At 36.2% G+C, this 24,310-nt stretch overlaps 1 protein-coding gene across 5 annotated transcripts in view; it reads right to left on the bottom strand.

Annotated features, from left to right (window-relative positions):
- Positions 1-1,946: 1,946 nt before the first annotated feature.
- Positions 1,947-24,310, bottom strand: part of RFC3 (replication factor C subunit 3) — a 32,675-nt gene continuing 10,311 nt past the window's right edge. For 2 of the 5 annotated variants that reach the window (XM_027589940.1, XM_027589941.1), the window contains exons 5-9: positions 23,179-23,360; positions 21,916-22,052; positions 21,728-21,826; positions 18,019-18,088; positions 13,991-16,329 (exon numbers count right to left, since the gene is read on the bottom strand). In XM_027589940.1, coding sequence (XP_027445741.1) covers positions 16,138-16,329; positions 18,019-18,088; positions 21,728-21,826; positions 21,916-22,052; positions 23,179-23,360 — 680 coding nt within the window. In that variant the 3' untranslated portion in view covers positions 13,991-16,137. Of the gene's footprint in view, positions 1,966-13,986; positions 16,330-18,018; positions 18,089-21,727; positions 21,827-21,915; positions 22,053-23,178; positions 23,361-24,310 lie in introns of those variants that run through there. The other 3 variants (XR_003519166.1, XM_027589939.1, XM_027589938.1) reach the window with 3 other exon arrangements.

The following is a 24,310-nucleotide window of genomic DNA, read 5'->3' on the forward strand; positions in this document are numbered from 1 at the left end:
GCCATATTCTTTTTTTTTAATTATGTTATGTTAATCACCATACATTACATCATTAGTTTTTGACGTAGTATTCCATGATTCATTGTGCATAACACCCAGTGCTCCACGCAGAACGTGCCCTCTTTAATACCCATCACCAGGCTAACCTATCCCCCCACCCCCTCCCCTCTAGAACCCTCAGTTTGTTTCTCAGTCCATAGTCTCTCATGGTTCGTCTCCCCCTCCAATTCCACCCCCCCTTCATTCTTTCCTTCCTGCTATCCTCTTCTTTTTTAAACATATAATGTATTATTTGTTTCAGGGGTACAGGTCTGTGATTCAACAGTCTTGCACAATTCACAGTGTTCACCATAGCACGTACCCTCCCCAGTGTCCATCACCCAGCCACCCCATCCCTCCCACCCCCACCACTCCAACAAACCTCAGTTTGCTTCCTGAGATTAAGAATTCCTCATATCAGTGAGGTCATATGGTACATGTCTTTCTCTGATTGACTTACTTCACTCAGCACAATACCCACCAGTTCCATCCATGTCGTTGCAAATGGCAAGATTTCATTCTTTTTGATGGCTGCATAATATTCCATTGTAGATATATACCACATCTTAAAGCCATATTCTACATTTGATAGTTTAGTAAGAATAGCCTGTAAAGTGAGCAAAGAAATAGATAAAAAAATACAGGAGAACATTTGTCTCAGGGAAGCCATGGAAAAAAGAGGAATTCAACAAAGAGTAACAAATATTACTGACGTCAAATAAAACGAGTTCATTGGATATAGAGCAGAAATTCATTGGATGGAGACATACACATACCTGTTTTTAGACTAGATGGGTTTTCGAACTTATGAGAGGGAAAAACAGGTTGAAGTGGGTTAAGAAGTGAGAAAATTGTGGCAATGAGAACAGAAACCATTTGTTTAGAAGTTTGTAAAGAGTAGTTAAAAAGGCTGAAAGATGGGGCATATAGACACCTTTAAAAAAATTGTTTTTTAATAAGAGAGACTTGAAAATATTTACAAACAGTGGGAAGGAATTTCTGCTTTTGGTTTGGCTGACTGCTCCTATCAGGCCAACCTTCCAGTAGATGACAATGATAAACACTGAACAAAATATAAGAAGCAGTTGCTGGGCAGAGAAGAAAAATAGCAGGAACTGGAAGGGAGTCAACCATTGGGATGTGGGGAGAGCACTGGCAGAGTTTCCTATTTTTTAGGGCTTTTACTAAGAGCAGGCCCTGGTGCATTAAGATGGGTATCTAATACCTCATGGAAATCCTAGTTTTACTAATTGAAGAACTAGAAGACTAGGGTAACCACAACTGCTAGAAAGTTAATAGAGACAATCTCAGAAAAGAGAGAACAAGAGAGTCTGAGCTCCAATTTTGCATATACACTCTGGCTAATGCCTGAATCATTCAGAACCTCTGGTACAATTCACAATTACTCAGTATAACAAGAAGTAGGAAAACAGGACTTATTATAAAGAGAAAAGACGACCCACACAGACCAGCCTCTTAAGGATCCAGACTGAAATTCACAGAAAAGGAACTTGATGCAATGTATATAACCAGGCTCTAGGATGTAAAGGAAATACACTTATACTGAATAAAAAGAGAAAATACCAGTAGTGAAATAGACATTGTTAATAAGAACAAAACAGAAGTTCTACAACTAAAATATACAGTATCTTAAAAAATGTACTGGATGGGCGCCTGGGTGGCTCAGTTGGTTAAGCGACTGCCTTCGGCTCAGGTCATGATCCTGGAGTCCCGGGATCAAGTCCCGCATCGGGCTCCCTGCTCAGCGGGGAGTCTGCTTCTCCCTCTGACCCTCTTCCCTCTCATGCTCTCTATCTCTCGTTCTCTCTCTCTCAAATAAATAAAATCTTTAAAAAAAAAAAAAATGTACTGGATGGTCTTAATGGGAGAATCAGGATGACAAAGGAGCTGGAGAAATTATCCAATCTGAAAAACAAAGAGACAAAAATGTTTTAAAAAATGAAGATACAGGTATCTACGAGACAACAGCAACAAGTCAAATATATGTGTAATTTGATTCCTGGTAGGAGAGGTGTAAGAGATAAGTTGAAAAAACTTTTTCATAAAATAAATGGCTGAAAATAATCCAAAATTTGATGCAAAATATAAATTTACAGATTTAAGATCAAAGAACCCTAAGATGATTACAAAGATAACAACATCAGGCATATCATAGTTAGATGCTGAAATCCAAAGTTAAGAAAATACTTAACTAAGGTCATTATGCTAAGTGATATAAGCCAGTCACGAAAAGACAAATATTGCCCTACTCCACTCACATGAAGTACCTAGTTAAATCCGTAAGGACAGGTAGTAGAATAGTGGTTGTGAGGGCCTAAGAAGGGGCAGTGGGGAGTTTTTTATGGGTACAGAGTTCCTGTTTTCCCAGATGAAAAACGTTCTGGAGATGGATGGTGGTGATGGTTGCAACAATGTGGAATGTACTTAACACCACTAAACTATATTGTTAAAAATGGTTAAGATGGAAAATTTGATGTGTATTTTACCACAATTAAAAATAATAAAAAATTTTCAAAGGAAAAATCTTAAAAGCAGGCAAAGAAAACTGAAATTACACATATGAGGACAAGGACATGTATGACCAAGGACTTATCACAAATAATGAAGGTCAAAAGGAACTTCCTTCAAACTTCCAGTTATAAAATGAGGAAGTGCTGGGAAGCTAATATACAGCATGGTGAATATAGTTAACAATATATACTTGGAAACTGCTAAGAGAATAGATCTTAAATATTCTCACTACAAAAAAAACATGTAGATGATGGATGTGTTAACTAACCTTATTGTGTAATCATTTAGCAATATATATGTGTATCAAGTCATCATATTATACACTTACAGTGTTATATGTCAGTTATATCTCAATAAACCTGGGGAGATAATCGAAGAAAATGTGAGGATGGAAGCAGAGTCAGAGAAAAATTTGAAGACGCTACATTGCTGGCTTTGAAGATGAAGGAAAAAGGAATGAGCCAAACAATTCAAACAACTTCTAAAATCTGAAAAGGCAAGGAACTGATTCTCCCCTAGAAGCTCCAGAAGGAACATAGCCCTGCAGACATCTTGATTTTACCCCACTGAAACCTATTTTGGACTTCTGACCTCTGGAAATGAATGATAAGCTACTAAAATCATCACTGTCATCAAATAGCAGAGCAACAACTTTCAAGTGATAAAAGAAAAATCTGTCAATCTAGAATTTCACATCTAGTGAAAATGTCCTTCAAAAAACTAAGACAAAACAAACACTAAGAGAATCTGCCATTAGACCTACACTATAAAAAATGCTATAGAAAATTATTCTGGCTCAATGAAAAGCAAAACAGACTGAATCCTTGATATTAAGGGGAAAGAAGTTTCAGAAAAGGTAAATAGTAAATGTTAAAATCTATTTTTCCTCTTATTATCTTACTGTTTTTGGGGGGGAGGCAGGGAGAGGCAGGTGGAGAGGGAGAGAGAGAATCTTAAGCAGGTTCCACGCCCAGTGCTGAGCCCGATGCAGAACTCGATCTCACAACCCTGAGATCATGACCTGAGCCAAAATCAAGAGTTAGATGCTTAACTGACTGAGCCACCCAAGCACCCTGCTCTTAATTTTTTTTAAAGTACCTGGAACTGTTTTTGTTTAAGCAAAAATAATATTGTACTATAAGTTTTACAAGGTTGTAGATGTAACATATAATTATAACATAAATCATAGATCACTTTGGAGAGAATTGACATCTTGATATTTGGAGTCCTCAAATCTAAGACAAATTTCTCCATTTATATCATGTTATTTAATTTCTCTTAACAATTTATTTTTAATATACAGGTCTTAAGATGGTTTATTAAATTTATTTCATATTATTTTGGGGGTTTTCTGATGTATTATAAATTGAATCCATTATTTAAACTTTATTTTCCAATAGTTTACTGTTACTAAATAGATTTCCATACATTAACTTTATATCTTATGATCTTACTAAATTCACTCATTTGTCAAAGGAATTGTTAATTTAGAATTTTTCTAGGAAAACAATCATTTTATCCAATACAAAGAATTTTCTTTCATCCTTTTGATTATGCCCGTTACATTATTTTTTTCCCTTAATAAACTAGCTTATTAATGATATACATGCTAACAGGCTTGGGAGAAAATGTACTGATGTAACTTGCTTTGAAATGCAGCAAAAACGTTAAGAGGACTGAAAGATGGAGGGAGGGATACATGATAAAGCAAATAGTTAAATTTCACTGTAAAATATTTTATGAATGCTCACTGTCAATTTTTTTCACTTTTCTGTATTTTGGAAACTTTAATAATAAGATATTAGGAAAATCAAAATCAAAGCAAGGATCTACTTTTGAGAGGACTGAAAATAAAAGAGAAAGAAAGGACAGATGTCAGGTTTTCAGAGACAGGCTAAAATTGATGAAGATTAGGCTTAAAAGGAGATGAGCAGCTTCTCTTTATATCTGAGAATATGAATACATACAGAGTATATAGGATGCATACAGATGAACATACAGTAATATAGAATGCATACACATTTGGTGTTGTTAGCTGGCTGATAAGGAGATAAGTTTGGAAGACACATTGTGGAGACTTAGAGAAATGTAAATTTGTTGGGCAGTACTGAAAGCCTATTTCTTGGTTGGTGGCTTTGAATTTATTAGAGCGGAGCCTGTGCTCAGCTGCCTGGATCATTTTCTCACTTGCAAAACAGGGTAACAACACCTAGCTCTGAGACCGTTAGGAGAGTTAAATGAGAGGATGCCTATGAAGAACCTAGTACAGCGCCTCACACAAAGGTACTTCGTGTTATCCTGGAAAGGCTGTGTGGAGTTCTTTATGTGCCTACTAGTAGTCATTATTTTGTACAGCTGCTCTTCAGGAAGTTGCTAAAGTTTCTTATGCTGCTGTATTAAAGAGACGGTAACTTCAGCAGGCAATCAGCTAATCAATAGCTGCAACAGGCACAGAGGTACCAAGCCACAAAGGTACCATACAGTGTTTATAACCAGCGTTAGGCTGCAATTTAGACATGAGCTAAGGTTTATAGGGACCACTATTTTTGCAAAGCTACTGAGAGGAAAGTAATTTATTCTAAGTCTTGCACACCACAATCAAATTGATAAAGAGCATCTTGTGATAATATTCCAATTTCCATAGGAATTATAAACAGGAAAGAAACCAGGGCAAATAGCTAGTGAAATCTAGTTCATCAATTTGAAAAATATGAAACGATCATGTTTTTCTTGAGAACTAGGTACAAGGAAAATTGCTGCCAAGAGTTGATTTTTTTACTTCATAAGAACGGTGTTTCACAATTTGGAGTGCTATAATTTAGAAATAACACTTAAATTCCTATTACTCAGCTCTGATATATCTGGATATAAAACATAACTTTACAAAAACCACAGCAAGACTTTTTGTTGTGATATATATTGCACAACTTCAAATTTTAGGAACAAAATTTTAATTTATATTATAAAAACATGAAAGGAGAGCGGTATCAGCATCATTGCAGCTTAAGACCTCTCAGCTTTTCTCACCAACCCACAACAAAACTTGGGCAGTCATGGGCAGAAGTGCCTTTGAGAAAGCTGTGGGGTTCAGCCACACAGGTCAAGGGACCCTAGAGGAGTCACACATCTGTGCATAGAGTAATAGACAGATAGCCGTGGTCCCAGTTGTTGACCTTGCAGTGGCCTATAAACTGGCTCCAGGCCCTCTCCAATCAAACAGTCCCCTGGAGAACATTAACTTAAGACAATCACTTAAAGAGGAGAAAACCTTTGTGGAAGTCCAGGTTTCCAAAAAGTTCTAGCACTCCACTGGAGGAAAAAAAAAAAAAAATACGAGTTTCAGTGCATTGTAGTGATAACAGTAAGTTTGACTTTATCCATCTCACCCCCTCTCCACAACATCACAACTTTGGGCCAAAAGGACACCTTCCTTCACCATATTTGTTCCATGGGGAAAGGAAGAGCATGTGAGTGAACACCTGGCTTCATCAGCTCTACTTGATGCTACCAAAGACGCTCCTTTCTCTATTGTACAGAATCATGAGCTACATGACTGGGGGGCAGGAAGACACAAAGAGAGTTGCAAATATAACTATTGGAGGATAATAAGGGACTCAGATCCTACCTGCATCACAGATTCCATCAAAAAATCTGCCTGTGAGCTGCTGGGAACAGCTCACTTGTGGATCTCCCCACCTGCCCCACAGAAACCCCCAGCACTCTGTGTACCTCATATACAAACCTCCCTATCCTGTGGCCACCTGTTTGTGCTCCCAGTGGTGGCAGCTAGAGTGAACTTTGGAAGGGGATAGTGAATATGCACATAGTTGGTCAAATCTGCAGGCCAGGGAGAGACCGTAAGTTTGGGCTTTAGCACCACCTTTGGGAAACAAAAGAGAAACTGTCAGCACTTGGCCTACTGGATTGTAAAATGCAGAAAAGGCTTTAAAGCTTAAGAACTCTGCTATCCGGGGGGTACAAGAAGTGACATTTGGACCCAAAAGAGATCTGGGATAGCTTCAGAATTTACATCATAGCAATCTATACCAAAAGCAGTTAGTGAAGCCCAGAGGAGAAGACTGCTATTTCAGAAGTGAAGAAAGTATAGCAAAACTTCAAAGAACTTGAAAAATCAAGGTAACATGATTCCACCAAAGGATCCACAATCACCTTCTGGTAACAAAACCTAAAGTCAAATAGATCTGTGATTTACCCAATAAAGAATTTAGGCAGCCTAGAAAAAATGGATAAATTCCCAGAAACATACAATCTACCAAGACTGAATCATGATTGAAAGGAAAAATCTGAACAGACCAATTACTAGTAAGGAGATTTAACTGGTAAATAAAACCCTCAACAAATAAAAGTTTAGGATCAGAAGGCTTCAAAGAATTAATACCAATATTTCTCAAACTCTTCCAAAAAATTAAAGATGAGGGAACTCTTCCAAATTCATTTTATGAGGCAAGCATTACTCTGATTTCAAAACCAGAGGAAGATACCACAAGAACAGAAAATTATAGGCCAATATCCCTAATGAGCATAGATGTAAAAATCCTCAATAAATTACTAGCAAAACAAATTTAAAGTGCATTAAAAGGATCATACACCATAATCAAGTAGGTTTTCTTCCAGGGACACAAGGATGGTACAAAATCTGCAAATCAGTCAATGTGATATATCACATTACTAAAATAAAGGATAAAAATCATACAATCATCTCAATAGATTCAGAAAAAAATACGACAAAATTCAACATCCATTTATGATTAAAAACTCTCAACGAAGTGGATAGAGAGGGAAAGTACTTTAACATAAGGGCCATATATGACAAACCCACAAGCTAATGTCATACTCAACAGTAAAAAGCTGAAAACCTTTCCTCTAAGACCAGGAACAAGACAAGGATGCCCACTCTTGCCACTTCACAGTATTGGAAATCCTACCCAGAGCAATTAGGCAAGAAAAAGACAAAGAGCATCCAAACTGGAAAGAATAAAACTGTCATTGTCTGCCAATAACCTGATATATATATATAGAATATCCTAAAGACTCCATCAAAAAAGTGTTAAAATTAATTCAGGAAAGTTTCAGGATATAAAATCAATACACAAAAATCTGTTGCATTTCTATACACTAATAACAAACCAGAAAGAGAAATAAAGAAAATAATCCCTTTATAATTATATCAAAAAGAATAAAATAACCAGGAATAAATTTAACCAAGAGGTTAAAGACCTGTATATTGAAAACTACATTAATGAAAGAAATTGAAGATAGAAATGCAAAAGATAATCCGTGCTTATGAATTTGAAGAATACTGTTAATATGTCCATACTACCCAAAGAAATATACAGATTCAATGCAATTGGTTATCAAAATTCCAGTGGCATTTTTCATAGAAATAAACAGTCCTAAAATTTGTATGGAACCACAAAATAATCCCACACAGCTAAAGAAATCTCGAGAATGAAGAACAAAGCTAGAAGCATTGTGCTTCCTGGTTTCAAACTATATTACAAAATTATAGTAAATAAAACAATATGGTATTGGCATTAAAACAGACACATAGATCAATGGAACAGAATAGAGAGCCCAGAAATAATCCCATGTGTATATGGTCAATTAATTTATGACAAAGGAGCCAACACTATACAATGGAGAAAGGACAGTCTCTTCAATAAATGGTGTTGTGAAAACTGGACAGCCACATGCAAAAATAATGAAATTCAACCACTATCTTATACCACAAACAAAAATTAACTCAAAATGGATTAAAGATTTTAATGTAAGACCAGAAACCATAAATTAACTCCTAGAAAAAAATACAGGTAGTAACCTCCTTGACACAGATCTTGAGTTTGACACCAAAAGCAAAAGCAACAAAAGCAAGTAAGTGGTTCTACATCAAACTAAAAAGCTTCTGCACAGCCATGGAAATCATCAATACAATGAAAAGGCAACCTACTGAATGGGAGAAAATATTTGCAGACCATATTATCTGATAATATCCAATATCCAAAATATATATCCAAATACCTAAAAATAAATAACTCATACAACTCAAGAGCAAAAAAAAAAAACAATCCAAATAAAAAATAAGCAGATCTGAATAGACATTTCTAAAGCAGACATACAGATAGCTAATAGGTACATGAAAAGATGCTCAATATCATTACTCATCAGGAAAATGCCAACCAAACCAAAATGAGCTATTACCTCACACCTGTGAGAATGGCTATTATCAAAAAGACAAGAAATAATAGTTTTGGTGAGGATACGGAGAAAGGAAACCCTTGCGCACTATCGGTGGGAATGTAAATTGGTACAGCCACCATGGAAAACAGTATGGAGATTGCTCAAAAATTAAAAGAACTACCATATGATCCAGCAATCTCACTTGGGATATTGAAGAGATATACACACTCCCATGTTCATTGTGGCATTATTCAGAATAGCCAAGACATGGAAGTAACCTAAGTGTCCCTCAACAGATGAATGGATAAAGATGTGGTGTGATGTGATTCAATGGAATTATTATTCAGACATGAGAAAGAAGGAAATACTGCCATTGTGACAATATGGCTGGGCCTTGGGGGCATTAGGCTAGTGAAAAAGACAAAGACACATATTGTATGACATCACTTGTATGGAATTTTAAAAAGCCAAACTCATATAAATAGATGGTAAAATTATGGTTATCAGGGGCCAAGAAGTGGGTAAATGAGAAGATACTGGTCAAAGAGTATAAACTTTAGGTTTTAAAATGAGTAAGTTCTGGGGATCTAATGTGCAGTATAGTGATTATAATTAATAATACTGTATTATATATTTGAAAGTTGCTGAGATCTTACGTTCTCACCATAAAAATGAAATGGTAATTTCATGATGTGATAGAGGTGTTAGCTAAAGGTCTGGTGATAATCATTTGGCAATTATGTTTATCATATCAACACACTGTACAAATTACAACTGACACAATGTTATATCTCAATATCCTGGGGAAAAAAGTACATAAATCATAGAGTTTTAAAGAACTGTGTAAGATTCACACACAGAAATCAGGGCTTTCAGTTAAAATTCTTAATTCAAGACTTTCACTACCAATTATAAAAGAGTAACCGATCCTAGACTTGCCCTCCCATTGTAAACAACTAGAAAACTAGACAAAATATATATAGCAACTCTATAATGGATACTGGACAGCAGGCAGTGCAAGACTGTGATGCATAAGAAAAAAGAAACCAATGACATAAACTCTTAAAATCACCCCCGAGTTTTGCCTAGAGGCATTTTCCTGCAGGTGAGGGCGGCAAATCCAAGCAGGCAACTGTAATAACAATGAGCTGGAGAAAAGAGCAGAATTCAGAGGATGAGGCGGCCGAATATACACAGCAGAGATCCGGAAAGAGAGTTATACAGAAAAAGCATACAAAAATCTGTATAAGGATTTCCTTGCATCTTTGGCTGATTACTAAGCCACATATGCACTGGGTATGACTCCACAAAGCCAAACCAAAAGAAAAACAAAAACCAAAACAAAACCACTGGAAAAGATCTGTTGGAAACTATAAGCTGAAAAATTACCAGAGCTCACGCAGGGCTGGAAGACATTTGATTTCTGGTGATTCAGGATACAGATAACATAGTGATCGCCAGGGCATTTAGTAGAACACCACAAAAATCACACCTCAGTAGTAAAGCTCAACTAGGGATAAAAACTACTCTAAAAAAGGTGAAAAACAAACAGCAAAATGGATCAAGCTGCTAATCAAATAACTGTTGCTAAAACAAAGTTCAAAACTGTTTAGGGGAGCCTGGGTGGCTTAGTCGGTTGAGTGTCAGGCACTTGGTTTTGGCTCAGGTCATGATCGCAGGGTCATGAGATCAAGTCCCACATACAATGAAAAGGCAACCTACTGAATGGGAGAAAATATTTGCAGACCATAAATGGTCAGGTCATGATCTCAGGTCATGAGATCGAGTCCCACATACAATGAAAAGGCAACCTACTGAATGGGAGAAAATATTTGCAGACCATGTATCTGATAATATCCAATATCCACTATCTGTGTGGGATTCTCTCTCTCTCCGTCTCCCTCCACCCCACCCATGCTCGCTTATGCGCTCTAATAAATAAAATATTAAAAAAAAAAAAACAACTCTTTAGGGATGCCTGGGTGGTTAAGTGTCTTCCTTCAGCTCAGGTCATGATACCAGGGTCCTGGGATGGAGCCCCATGTGGGGTTCTCTACTCAGCAGGGAGTCTGCTTCTCCCTCTGCCCCACCCCCCATTAGCGCTCTCTCTCAAATAAAATCATAAAAAAAAACTCTTTAAAGATAACTGAATTCAGACATTCAGAATGTAACATTCCAATATAATATTCAAAATAGCCAGCATCCAGTAAAAATTCATGCACATACAAAAAGGCAGGATACCTGACCTATGACCAGGAAAAATTATCAGTCAACAGAAACAGATCTAGAAATGACTGATATGATGGAATTATCAAAGACTTCAAAAGGGTTATTAATATATTTAAGAATTTGGGGCGCCTGGGTGGCTCAGTTGGTTAAGCGACTGCCTTCGGCTCAGGTCATGATCCTGGAGTCCCGGGATCGAGTCCCGCATTGGGCTCCCTGCTCAGCGGGGAGTCTGCTTCTCCCTCTGACCCTCTTCCCTCTTGTGCTATCTCTCATTCTCTCTCTCTCAAATAAATAAATAAAATCTTAAATATATATATATATTTAAGAATTTTTTTTAAAAATCATGAACAGAATGAGAAATGTAAAATATAAAAAAGAACCAAATGAAACTTAACTTCCAGAGTGGAGAAATTCATTATTTAAAATGACAATTTCACCGCATGGTCTTAAAAGCAGGTTAAACTGTGCAAAAGACTGAAGGCAACAGAACCTAATCCAACTGAAGGACAGTGAGAAAAGGCCTGGAAAAAAAGAGATTCCACAGGACACTATCAGGAAGTCAGAGATATAAAACCAGTCTCAGGATAGGGAAGAAAAATATTTGATGGAAACAGCTAAATTTTTCTAAACTTGATAAAATACATAAACCCACAACTCAAAGGATCACAACAAATATGAAGCAATATAAACAGGAAAATACTAAGAAAAATAGTGTCAAGACACATCTTAAAGATTTTATTTATGAGAGAGAGAGAGCAAGCAGGGGAAGAGCAGAGGGAGAGACAAGCAGACTGTGCTGAGCGCTGAGCCCCATACAGGGCTCAATCCCACGACCCTGAGATCAGGACCTGAGCCAAAATCAAGAGTCAGATGCTTGACTGACTGGCCCACCCAGGCACCCCTGACACATCTTAATCAACTTCTTAGCAGAAATAATAGAAGGTAGTAGAATGAAATATTTAAAGTGCTGTGGAAAAAAAATAAAAGTAAAATCAACCAAGAACTCTATAAATGAAGATAAAAGATATATTCCAGATAAACAAAACTGAGAATTCATTGCTAGCAGACCTTAACTAGAAGAAATATGTCTACCATGCAAACACTCAGCAAAAGAAAGCTGGAAGGCTATCTTAATAGCCAAGATGTCCATTGACAGATGAATGGATAAAGAAGATGTGGTGTATACATATATGTGTGTATATATATATATATATATACACACACACACACATACATACAATGGAATATTATGCAGCCATCAAAAGGAATGAGATCTTGCCATTTGCAACGATGTGGATGGAACTGGAGGATATTGTGCTGAGCGAAATAAGTCAATCAGAGAAAGACATGTGTCATATGACCTCACTGATATCAGGAATTCTTAATCTCAGGAAACAAACTGACGGTTGCTGGAGTGGAGGGGGGTGGGAGAGATGGGGTGGCTGAGTGACAGACACTGGGGAGGGTATCTGGTAGTGAGTGCTGTGAATTGTTTAAGACTGTTGAATCACAGACCTGTACCTCTGAAACAAATAATACATTATATGTTAAAAAAATATTAGAAAATATTAAAGTAGATTTAGCACAAGAAGTATTATCAGAAATAAAGAGGCACATTTCATAATGACAGACGTGTCAATTCATCAGCAAGACATAATAATCCTTAATATGTTTGCACTTAATAATGAGCTTCAAAATGCATGAGGTAAAACCCAAAAGAACTGAATTAGACAAATCCATAATTATGGCTGGAGATTTCAATACTCCTTTCAGTAAATGATAGAAAATTAACAAGAATAAAGAAGATCTGAAAATGTATTTGGAAAAATCTTATTTGGAAATTAACACATTTCCATGTAATAATTCACTCAAAGAAAAAAAGCACAGGTGAAATTAAAAAATAATTTAAACTAATGGAAATGAAAACACAAGATATCAAAGTTTGTAGAGGAAGCTAGATCAGTATGCAGGGTGAAATTTTTAATTTTAAATAATATTAAAAAATTGGTCTAAAATCAATGATCTAAATTTCCATATTAAGATTCTGGAAAAATAAGAGCAAACTAAATCAAAAGTAGGAGAATGGGATTAATAAAGATAAAAAGGTAACCAATAAAATATAGAACTGTACAGAAAATCAATGAAACCAATTTTATTGAACAACCAGAATTCTCATATTTTGTTGGTAGGAATGTAAAATGGTACAACTTCATTGGGAAGCTTGTTCGGCAACTTTTGTGTTTTTTTGGTTTTATTATGTTCAGTTAGCCACTGTATAGTACATGATTAGTTTTGATGTAGTGTTCGATTCATTAGTTAAGTATAACACCCAGTACCCATCACCCTGTTACCCCCTCCCCCCACCCTCCTCCCCTCTGAAGCCCCAGATTGTTTCTTGGGGTCCACAGTCATCTCCCTCTCTGATTTCTGCCCCTTTGGATTTCCTTCCCTTCTGCTATGGTCTCTGTGCTATTGCTTATGTTCCACATATGAGTGAAACCATACAATAATTGTCTTTCTCTGCTTGACCTACTTCACTTAAGATAATCCCCTCCAGTCCCATCCATGTGGATGTAAATGGTGGGTATTCATCCTTTCTGATGGCTGAGTAATATTCCATTGTGTATATGTACCACATCTTTATCCATTCATCTGTGAAGGGCATCTCGGCTCCTTCCACAGTTTGGCTATTGTGGACATTGCTGCTATGAACATTGGGGTGCATATGGCCCTTCTTTTCACTACGTCTGTATCTTTGGGGTAAATACCTAGTAGTGCAATTGCTGGGCTGTCAGGTAGCTCTATTCTTAACATCTTGAGGAACTTCCATACTGTTTTCCAGAGTGGCTGTACCAGCTTGCATTCCCACCAGTTTGGCAACTTCTTAAAAGTTAAACTTATACACCTATCCTATGTCCAGTCATTCTATTCCTACATATTTACTCAAGACAATGAAAAGAGTAAGTCCAGAAAAAGACTTATACAACACTATTCAGAGCAAATTTGTTTATAATAATCAAAACCTGGACACCCAAAGGTCCATCAATAGTAAACAGGTTTAAAACATATACAAACTGGTCAATAAAAATTAAAATTAGTGAAACATTAGGTTTCAAAAACATAGAGGAAACATTAAGTTTCAAAAACATAAAGGAATCTCAATTATTATTTCTCAATGAAGCCTGACAAAAGGACGATACAGTGTTTGACTCTACATTCTTGAACAGCATGTCATTAACTTATAATGACAGCAAGCACATCAGTGGTCACTTGGGACAGGATAGGGGTGGACTGACCACAAAGGAATGTGTAAGAAACTTTTTAGGGTAATGAAATCTGTATCCTGATTGGGATGGTGGCTACTCTGAATATGTTTGTCAAAAATCATAGGCTTTAAATGGGCATGTTTTATTATATAAAATTATACTTCGTTTCTCTAAATCTCAGCCTCTTTATTTTTATAGAACAATAGCTCCTAAAGATGTAAGGTTATAATAATACATAGAAAGTTCCCACTGCAATGCCTAACATATGTAAGCATTGCATTCTCCATTAGTTCTCCACCTGAACATTTCCTGTTTATAAGGAGCTCTCAAGCTTGCCAAACAATTATGATAGCCACTGTTAGAAAGTTGTTCTTTACCTCCAACTGTCTGTCTTTAATCTATGCCCATTGATCCTAAGTATACATTCTCTAGAGCAGTGGTTCTCAAACTTAAGCGTACATCAGAATTCCCTGAAGAAGTGGTACAACACAAAGACAGCTGAGGCCCATTCCCATAGTTGCTGATTCGGTAGATGTGGAATAAAAATTGAGAGTTTGTGTTTCTTAGTTCCCAAGTGATGCTGGTGCTGACCCAGGGATTCTACTCTGAGAAGCACTGCTCTAAAGATATGCAAATTATAAGACTGCTAACGCTTCCAAGTGCATTATTCTAAACATTAAAAGACAGTCACCATATTTTTACTTTTCTTTTTTCCAAATTAAAACTTTCTTAGCTCTCCCAAATCTCACTTTCCCCCTGGCATATAAACCCCTCAATGACTGGGACTGCCAACTGGGGCTAACTAGTACCACCAAAACAAACACAGAAAGGCAATCATCATCTCTCTTGACCGTAACAGTTTCCCATAAGTCTAAAATTGTATTAGGCTTTTTGTATGTGTGCAGCTGTGTCTGTCAATTAAACACTTCCTGTTTATTACTAACTGCTGGAAGAACATGTCTCCCTGTTACCCTTACAGAGGTAATTTAACTTATTTAAACTTAAAATCTTTTATTTCACCTTGTTGGTTTAGCTTTTTTTGGAGTCATGCTTCTGTTGCCCCAAATTAAAGAAACTGTTCGGAGCCTGTAATACAAATCTGTTAAGCAAACTTTGTTCCATGAACCAAATTTCTAATGAAAAAATGTTCCAAAGGATAGATCAATGACAGAAAAATGTACTTGTTCAAAGAGTAATTTCTATACTAATATACCTTTGCTGTGAACCACATGACACATGTTCTTCAGGAACCTCAAGCATTTAATGAAAACATGCATACTTAGTAGCCAACCTAATACCAAATCTGAATCACTGAAATAAAAGTTGGATTTCTGTAGTTTCAAAAGAAATGGTTCCAACAATTTTCTTCATACTCATGCTATTACATTTCAAAATTAATCCTTATATTTCCTGCAAAAATACAGTTCTTGAGGGAAAATATGATTAAAGGTAATGACCTGCCAAGCGAAGAGTTATGTGCCTATGGCCAAAAATGGTCCCTTGGAGGGTAGAAAATAATCTCTGCTTTTGTATGTGGTAAATTTCCTCCAACAGAAGAGAGAATGAATGGAAAATGAGAGGACCAGCATTGCATACTTGGATAGCAAATTGTGAAAGTACATTAAAATCATGTTTTTGGACTCTAAAGTTTCTAAGTTGTCTCTTTTCAATATACTTCTTTAGTACAAAGGAGCAATTATTTAACTTAAGATTATAATAATAATTCACAGGGGAATTATTACCAAAAAAACCCACAAATAAGACATGATTAAGTAAAGTTAGTTTATTTTACCTGCAGCTCTTCCAATATAAACTGAATGTAAATGCTGATACTGAGAAATATTAGGAAGAATTAAGGATAGACCTCAAGATGTCAAAACATCATGCCTTCCAATCCATCCTCCATGAACTTCTTATAAAGTGCCATAAATTTGGCCACAAATGCTTCCAAGTGATAAATGGCTTTGCTACCGAGCTGTAGACGATGTTCATAGTAAGCGGCCATCTGGGCCACTTCCCCTTTCAGTTGTCCATCACAATTATGTAAAAGTTCTGAGAGAAGGCCCTGAAAAAAGAAACTTGTAATTAAAAAGCAATCACTAAAAAGAAAAAAAGGCTGAATAAGCTTTCTGAAATCTTTAATTCTTTTATATGGAATGGTGGTCCTCATCGAAAAACAAAAAATTGTATACCCTTTCTATAATATAAAAATGTGGTAGTTATCAATCATATTCCAAATGCCAACTTGAGGGTGTGAAGATATAAGTACAAAGATGCTTACTGCAGCATTATTAGTTACAATAATAATCTGTAGACAATCTGAAGTTCCACCAACAGGGTCATACTGAAAATCTATGCTATAGTCCTACAATGAAATTCCATTCATCCACTAGGATAAAATAAATCCATACTGTCACGAAACATCATTCATGCTACACTGTTGAATAAAAAAAACACAGTGCAGAACACAGTGAAGTTTTGTGAAACTACACATACAATGCCATACATACGGGCTTATTTCTATGTGACTAGAATATAGGTCTGTTCAAAGTGCTTACTTACCCTTGTGGAAATGGAAGGGTGGACCTTCACTTTTTTCTTTTAAATTTAGTATAGTATGAATTGTTTCATGTAAGTATTGCCATGTAATTTTAACAAATACAAACAAAAACCCTCCATTTTCTAATATCCAAGTCAATCAACACAGCTGGCTAGGTGGCTAAAAGACCAAACCTAAAGCTGTGCCTCACAAAATCCTACATAGTCCAGACTCGCCAATTTCTTTAATGTCATTCCCCATGTGCACTAAACATCACTGTCTGAAATACAGCTGACTCTTTTTTTTTTTTTTTTTTAAGATTTTATTTATTTATTTGAGAGGGAGAGAATGAGAGATAGAGAGCACCAGAGGGAAGAGGGTCAGAGGGAGAAGCAGACTCCCTGCCGAGCAGGGAGCCCGATGTGGGACTCGATCCCGGGACTCCAGGATCATGACCTGAGCCGAAGGCAGTTGCTTAACCAACTGAGCCACCCAGGCGCCCAATACAGCTGACTCTTAAACAACATGGGTTTGAACTGTGATTTTTTTTTTTGATAAGTACAGTACTATAAATGTATTTTCCTTATGATTTCCTTAATGTTTTTTTCCCTCTAGCTTATTTTATTGTAATACAGTGTATAATATATATACACATAATGTGTTAATCAACTGTTTATCAGTAAGGCCTCTGGTCAACAGCAGACTATTAGTAGTTAAATTTGGGGGCAGTTAAAAGTTCTATGCAGATTTCAACTATGCAGGGGATCAGGGACTTAATTCCCCCACAAGGTTCAAGGGTCACATGTACTTGCTCCCATCTATTTACACAGTTCTCTTCTTTTAATCCTCCAAGTCTCAGTTTAAACATGCCTTCCTCATAGAAGCTGTCACTGACCTTCCACAGCCCAACTTCCATTACTATCATTTCACCTTGTTACTTCCTTTTAGCACTTACAACATTCTGAACCCTTTTGCTTCTTGTCTCCCATTTCACCCCATTAAAATATAAATTGTCTGAAAGCAGGCCCTCCCCAGTCTTCTTCAACACTCCCCCAATGGTGTCTGACACAATGGAGAGGCTCAATAAATATCTGAATTAATGAGCTGGATAGAAAGAAATGACAATGTGTCTCAGTACTGCAAAAGCCCTGTGATCACATACCCAAAGTCCAAATTTTATGGTTATAAATGGTTTAAGATCTGAAATCAGATTACCTTCATTATTATTTCAGGAGGAATACAATGAGTTAGAAGCTCATAAAGTCTTCCACGAACTTCAAGGAGCCTAAATAAAACAAGATAATTAATATTTTATAATGAAAATAAGACATTTTTTCAAGTTCCTACTGTGCTGTTTTACTTTATGAGTTAAACAACAATCCAATACAGACATTTTCTTAAATGGCTTATCATACTTAAGATACACATTTAAGCTTTTCCTAATTTCAGTTCATTTCTCTAAAAATGTTCAGAACTCTTTTAAAGTCAGACATTTATATTCAGACATCTAGAAAATGGTCATGAAAAGATTAAACAATCACTAATTATACAAGTAAGAGAGAATATAAGCATGATATGTAAAATATGCTACTATCTCAACTGCTAAGTAAAAAAGGCAGTGTGGCAAAGAAACAAACTGTCCTGTCACAGAAAGGGCAGTGCAAGAGGTCATAGATTAAGCACAGAATCAGGCTACCTAAGTGAGTATGAACATTCCAACCTCTGAGCTCTTAATTCTAGGCCCTTCTTATAACAGTTTCAGGAGAGAAAAGGGTAAGGAGGGAAATATACATATGACATTTTAAAACAGAAAGAAAGAAGTGACAAGTAAAATTGTAAATACACATAAAACAATTATCTTTATCTCCCTATATATACTTAGTATCCTAAAGGGAAAATACTGTTCTGAATCTTTACTAAAATAATATCACAGATGTTCCATATTTCAGATCAGAGAAGTGATTCATCAAAGACTTCTTAAAAGTGGAAGTTCAGATCCTTTTCCAGGGACCCTAAGAGTAGGAAGCTGTGCCACAATAAAAGTAAATAAAGTGAAAAAAGAAACTAGCATCTTTTGAGCCCCTGCTATGTGCAAGACACTGTAACAACTTAGTCCTCACACTAGCTTTGAGTGGGGGCATTATCTCCATTTTTTAGATGAAAAAACTAAGGATCAGATAGTTTAAGTAACCTCACAAAATTGACTATAGTGGAACCATGATTTAAGAACAGATCTGCCTTACTCCCAAATCCATACCCTTCCAATGTCTGTCAAAGCATTTATTTAACCCCTTCCCCTGTAAGACACTCACTACAGTATGCTATTTAGACTTCACAACACCACTCTTTTACTGAAAACTTAAGTTCAAAGAGGTTAAGTGTCCATTAACACTCATGTAGTTAGGCACAATTTTAATTCAAGTCTGACTCCAAAGCCCTTGATCCTTCTTGGCCATGGTAGTAGATCTCAAAAACAAACAGCAACCCTGATTATTAAAAAGTAAGAAACAGACACAAATGACAGATGGTATGAAATTATTTTAACAATTATGCATATAGTTTATTTCTGAAGAGTTAAATCGGGATCTATTTCCCTCTACAAGTGTGCTATAACTATGCTGTGTTCATCTCATGTATGTTACATGCATCTCAGCTTAGTCTGAGTTCATTTCTAGTGTGACTTAGCTTCTTAAAAATGGACATATTCTACATTTTCTATGTTTGTGTCATTATTTCTTGGGGATTGCAAGTGATAAAGAGTGCAAATTCTTCTGTCAGAGAAACATGGTATTACAGAACTCTGATTCTTAATTAACTGAATATCTGTGAATAAGCAACAATCTCCCAAAACAGCAGTTTTCTTATCTACAAAATAAAGATGATATAATAGTGTTCTTCATAGGACTGTTCTATAACTTAAATGAGATATCACAGTATTAAGAACCAACATACTAATTGTTCGCTAAATATTCGCTGCTATCCAAATTAGAAAATTATGACTCTTCTAAAACACATCAGACAAGAATCAAGACTAAGGGGTCAAAAATAATAAACAGTCATTTGGTAATGTGTGAGCCAACAATCAGAATGACACCAGCCCTCCCAGTATTTCCAGTCAACCTGGAAGCTTTGGGAACTGAACTTTCTTTTTATGTAACACAATGGAATCAATTCCTACAACTGTTAGTCTACACAGGAAATAACAGCACCTCTTCTTAAACAAATTTATTTGAGAGACTTCCAAACTTATGTGGAAAATTGGAAGAAGAGGTAGCAGTAGCTAGAAGAATTAAGCAAAGCAATAATCAACTAAAGTCTTAAAAACACAACTAGCAATCGTCAAATATAACATCTTGTACCAAGCTCTCTTAAAAGTAGGAAAGTTCTACAACTACTACCACCACCAAGTTTTCTTCTTTAAAAATCAAAAAACAAGAAAGTCATCTTCAATGTGGCAATATTTTACAAAAGTAAAAGGCTCCTAAAACAGGCTTTGTTTGAATTTTATCTCCTTAAAGCTGAGATTACTTCACAGCTTAACATTTTACAAAATGGAATGCACACTTTTTCCTAGTTAAGGTTTCTTTTCTGAAGAGATTACTTATAATGTTTGGCACTTCATAAAAACTATTAAATTCTTCAAATAAAATAACTGAATTATAGGAATTCAAAGCAGACCCTGAGGAAATACTAAGTACCCATTTATGTGTGATTATCCACCTCCACTAATCTACATAGGAGCCAAAGAGTTCATGTTATAATCCTTTTGAAGCATCTTTATAAAAATTAGAATTTATCACATATATCCCCCAAGAGGAGAAACATGGTGTATTTTTCTCATGATTGTTTTCATACGAAGCAAGAAGCTTAAACTTCACTGGTTGAACTCAGTCCAGTCTGTCTCCTAAAGCAATCAACTACCTTCTCTTAACTCCAAAGAGGGTTTGCAAGAAGCTTAAACTTCACTGGTTGAACTCAGTCCAGTCTGTCTCCTAAAGCAATCAACTACCTTCTCTTAACTCCAAAGAGGGTTTCTCAGTTCTGACAGGCAGTGAGTAAGAGTAGGAGACTGCACATCAATGAGCCTTAAAAATCTCCAGGCTTCCCAAAGGTAGTGGGCCTTAAGACTGTCACTCTTGATTTGGAGAAGAGGAGATTGCCTTTCTCAATCAAAGCTATCATAAATCAATCAATGGTTGAAGTATTTTCAGTATGGCCCACCACTGAATAACAGACCCACAGAAATAAATGTAAACAACTGTTCAGCAAATGTGACACAAAACACTTCCTAAATACTGGTGCTGTATACACAGAATTATTCTTAACAGAGCTTATCATCATGCATGAGCACAAAGTTTTCTAGTTCTCAAACCATTATCACACAATCTTGCTCTTCACAACCAAGGCCCAAGTATTCCTAGCAGGGTAATAACAACAGTATTTTCATTACATAAATGAAAAAGTTCAAACTCTAAAATGAAGTTACCTGAAGAATCTTAGCTAAAAATCCATATAAGTCTGATTCATAAGCTGGTGTCTTTCTAGGACGTGATGCATCAATTACAAAGTTATATATTATTCTTTTCAATATTAGAAAACTAAGCACATTATGTTACATACTAATATTAAGTCATCTGAGATTCTGAAAGGAAAACTAAAACTTCCAAGATTTGTTTTATGTATAAATTCCATATTTACCTGTCAATAGCTTAATAAAAGCCATGATACTACATACCAGCTATTCTGAAACACTAAATTTATAAAATTAAATCATATCTTTTCTTTTGAAAGTTTAGTGTTCAGATACAAGATTTACTGTAATTCTAAATGGCATATTGGTAGTATAAAACAGCCAATCCAAAACTCAGATCATCTGCACTATTTCCATGATGAAACTTTTATGGTTATCTTTGATACTATTTACCTTTGTGGAGTCTGCTGACTGACAATAGCGTTGGCCGTCTCCCTGAGATACACCTCCCAATCTGTTTCAGGGATTTCTTGATCTGCAGTAAAAGGATATCTACATGATAAAAAGAGTACACAATAAATTAAATGGAAGTGAGCTTGTGTCCCAAAATGTTTCCTGCAGCAACAGCCCCTTTCACTCACTGTTGCACTCTGCAGGCTTCACACATAAGTAGGGCTTTTCGGAGATTCCTGCACGACTTCTCTGCAAGTCGATGAGCCAGTTGTGAAGGAAGATTCAGACCTTCCTTCTTGCACACAGTAGATAACACATGACAAATCTACAAACAAAATGTTAACAACAAAATTGGGCAATCTGTCAAACAGCACATGGATGCAATTCTGCTGATAACATCTTTATAGGCCCTTGTTATTTTATTTATTTTTGTCACTCCCTACCCTAACTCACATGTTCCTTTAAGTAGAAAGCCAGGGGTCTAGTCTAGCTGTAAGGAAGGGGCATCAACTGGCTCTGCAACCAGAGAAAGACCTGGTTTAAATTCCAAGCCTGCCAGCCACCTTTGGGGACCTGTGAGGAAGACACACAGGGCCTCAGGTCTTTTACAAGGAAACCACTCACAGGGCTGCCAAGTACAGCTACACAGGCTGAATTCTGCATGACTCAGGGGTATTATTTGCATGCATGAAGATGCTGAGTGGTGTACCCTGGTAGCCCTGCCTTTTTAACTTTATTAAAATTTAACTTTATTAAATTTTAACTATATCAAACTATTTTTAACTATATAAAAATGTTTATAAGTGAAATCTTTAATAAAGGTACTTTACCACTTTGCAACACAAGGTCACAGTCACCTATTATCCCTACTTTGCACAAAATCACCCAAAATCTATTAATAGCAGGAAAGCTGCTCATTGTGAGAAATTTGCATTTTTATTTATAAGTATTAAGAACGATAAAGGAAAAAAACATTAAGTTGTTTCAGACGAATTTTGGTCCCCTAACTAGGAATTAGGTATTCTCACATTAATCTCCTTGCAAAATCTATATCCTCCAACCTCAAGTCATTTCCAAAGCCAATTAAATCAGCTTGAGGTAGAAGACACTAAATAACTAGTCCTTGACTAGTTTAGTAAAATTCATAATACCTACTTGCTTAAGGTAAAAAATGACTTAAAAAGAACTTCCTAAATACTGATGGCATATACACAGTATTATTCTTAACAGAGCTTACCATCACACTTTCTATATAATGGTATCTGGCATTTACTACTATATATATATATATGTATTGGTTTATGTATCTACTAACAGTTAGCATCCAGGTCATAGATGTTCCTGAATTACTAATACACTTCACTATGTTTTTACAAAATGAACATGACAGGGATGTACACATAGTACTCACAGAATCTGAAATAATTTCTGAAAAGTTTCACTTGACTTACATCTTCAATCCTGGGAGCAGGCACACGAACTGCCAGGCACCTACTACGAATAGGTGGTATCACTTTAGATGTAGAATTGCAACACAAGATCAGTCTGCAAGTGGACATATACTTTTCCATGGTTCTACGCAAGGCATGTTGAGCATCTTTGGTGAGTTTGTCAACCTCTGTCAATAATACCACTAGTCAAGGAGAAACAAAACAAACTTTAACTTGAATATCTATCTCTTTCTCTTCCTCACTCATTAGAGTGAAATCCTAAGTTTGATATACTACTCTTTCCTTTGGCAAGGACATATAGAAGTCAAAGGTAGGTGACAATAATTTATTTTTATTTAAAAAAATCCCCAAACCTGGGGCGCCTGGGTGGCTCAGTTGGTTAAGCGACTGCCTTCGGCTCAGGTCATGATCCTGGAGTCCCTGGATCGAGTCCCGCATCGGGCTCCCTGCTCAGCAGGGAGTCTGCTTCTCCCTCTGACCCTCCCCCATCTCATGTGCTTTCTCTCTCATTCTGTCTCTCAAATAAATAAATAAAATCTTTAAAAAAAATAAAAATAAAAATAAAAAAAATAAAAAAATAAAAAAAATCCCAAACCTAAGAAACATTACGCTAAATGAAGTTAAAGAGGTTACTTTTTTTGTAGAATTCACTGCAGCATTTATTATATTTATATGAACTAAAAATTACCAAGACAGGGAGATACTGTGCTGCATTTCCCCAAAATATTTTATCACAGGAGCACCCTTATCATTTCTTACCAATCTTATCATTCCTAGAAATATAATTTGGAAAATACTGATGAAAGAGACATAGTCAATAAGCAATAAATACACCTGGTCATGTACACAGTAAGATTCCACCTGGCCACAATAAAGGATTGGCTTTAAGGTGTTTTAGGAATAATAAGTAGGTAAGAACTGAATCCAACTATTGTTCTCTTTTTCTTTTTTTTTTTTTAAGGATTTTATTTATTTATTTGAGAGAGAGAGAGAATACACACAAGCAAGGGGAGGGGCAGAGGGAGATGTAGACTCCCCATTAAGCGGGGAGCCCAATGCAGGGCTTGATCCCAGGACCCTGGGATCATGACCTGAGCCGAAGGCAGAGGCTTAAGCAACTGAGCCACCCAGG

This window comes from Zalophus californianus, chromosome 3, assembly GCF_009762305.2.
Source record: "Zalophus californianus isolate mZalCal1 chromosome 3, mZalCal1.pri.v2, whole genome shotgun sequence".
NCBI classification, from domain to species: Eukaryota; Metazoa; Chordata; class Mammalia; order Carnivora; family Otariidae; genus Zalophus; species Zalophus californianus.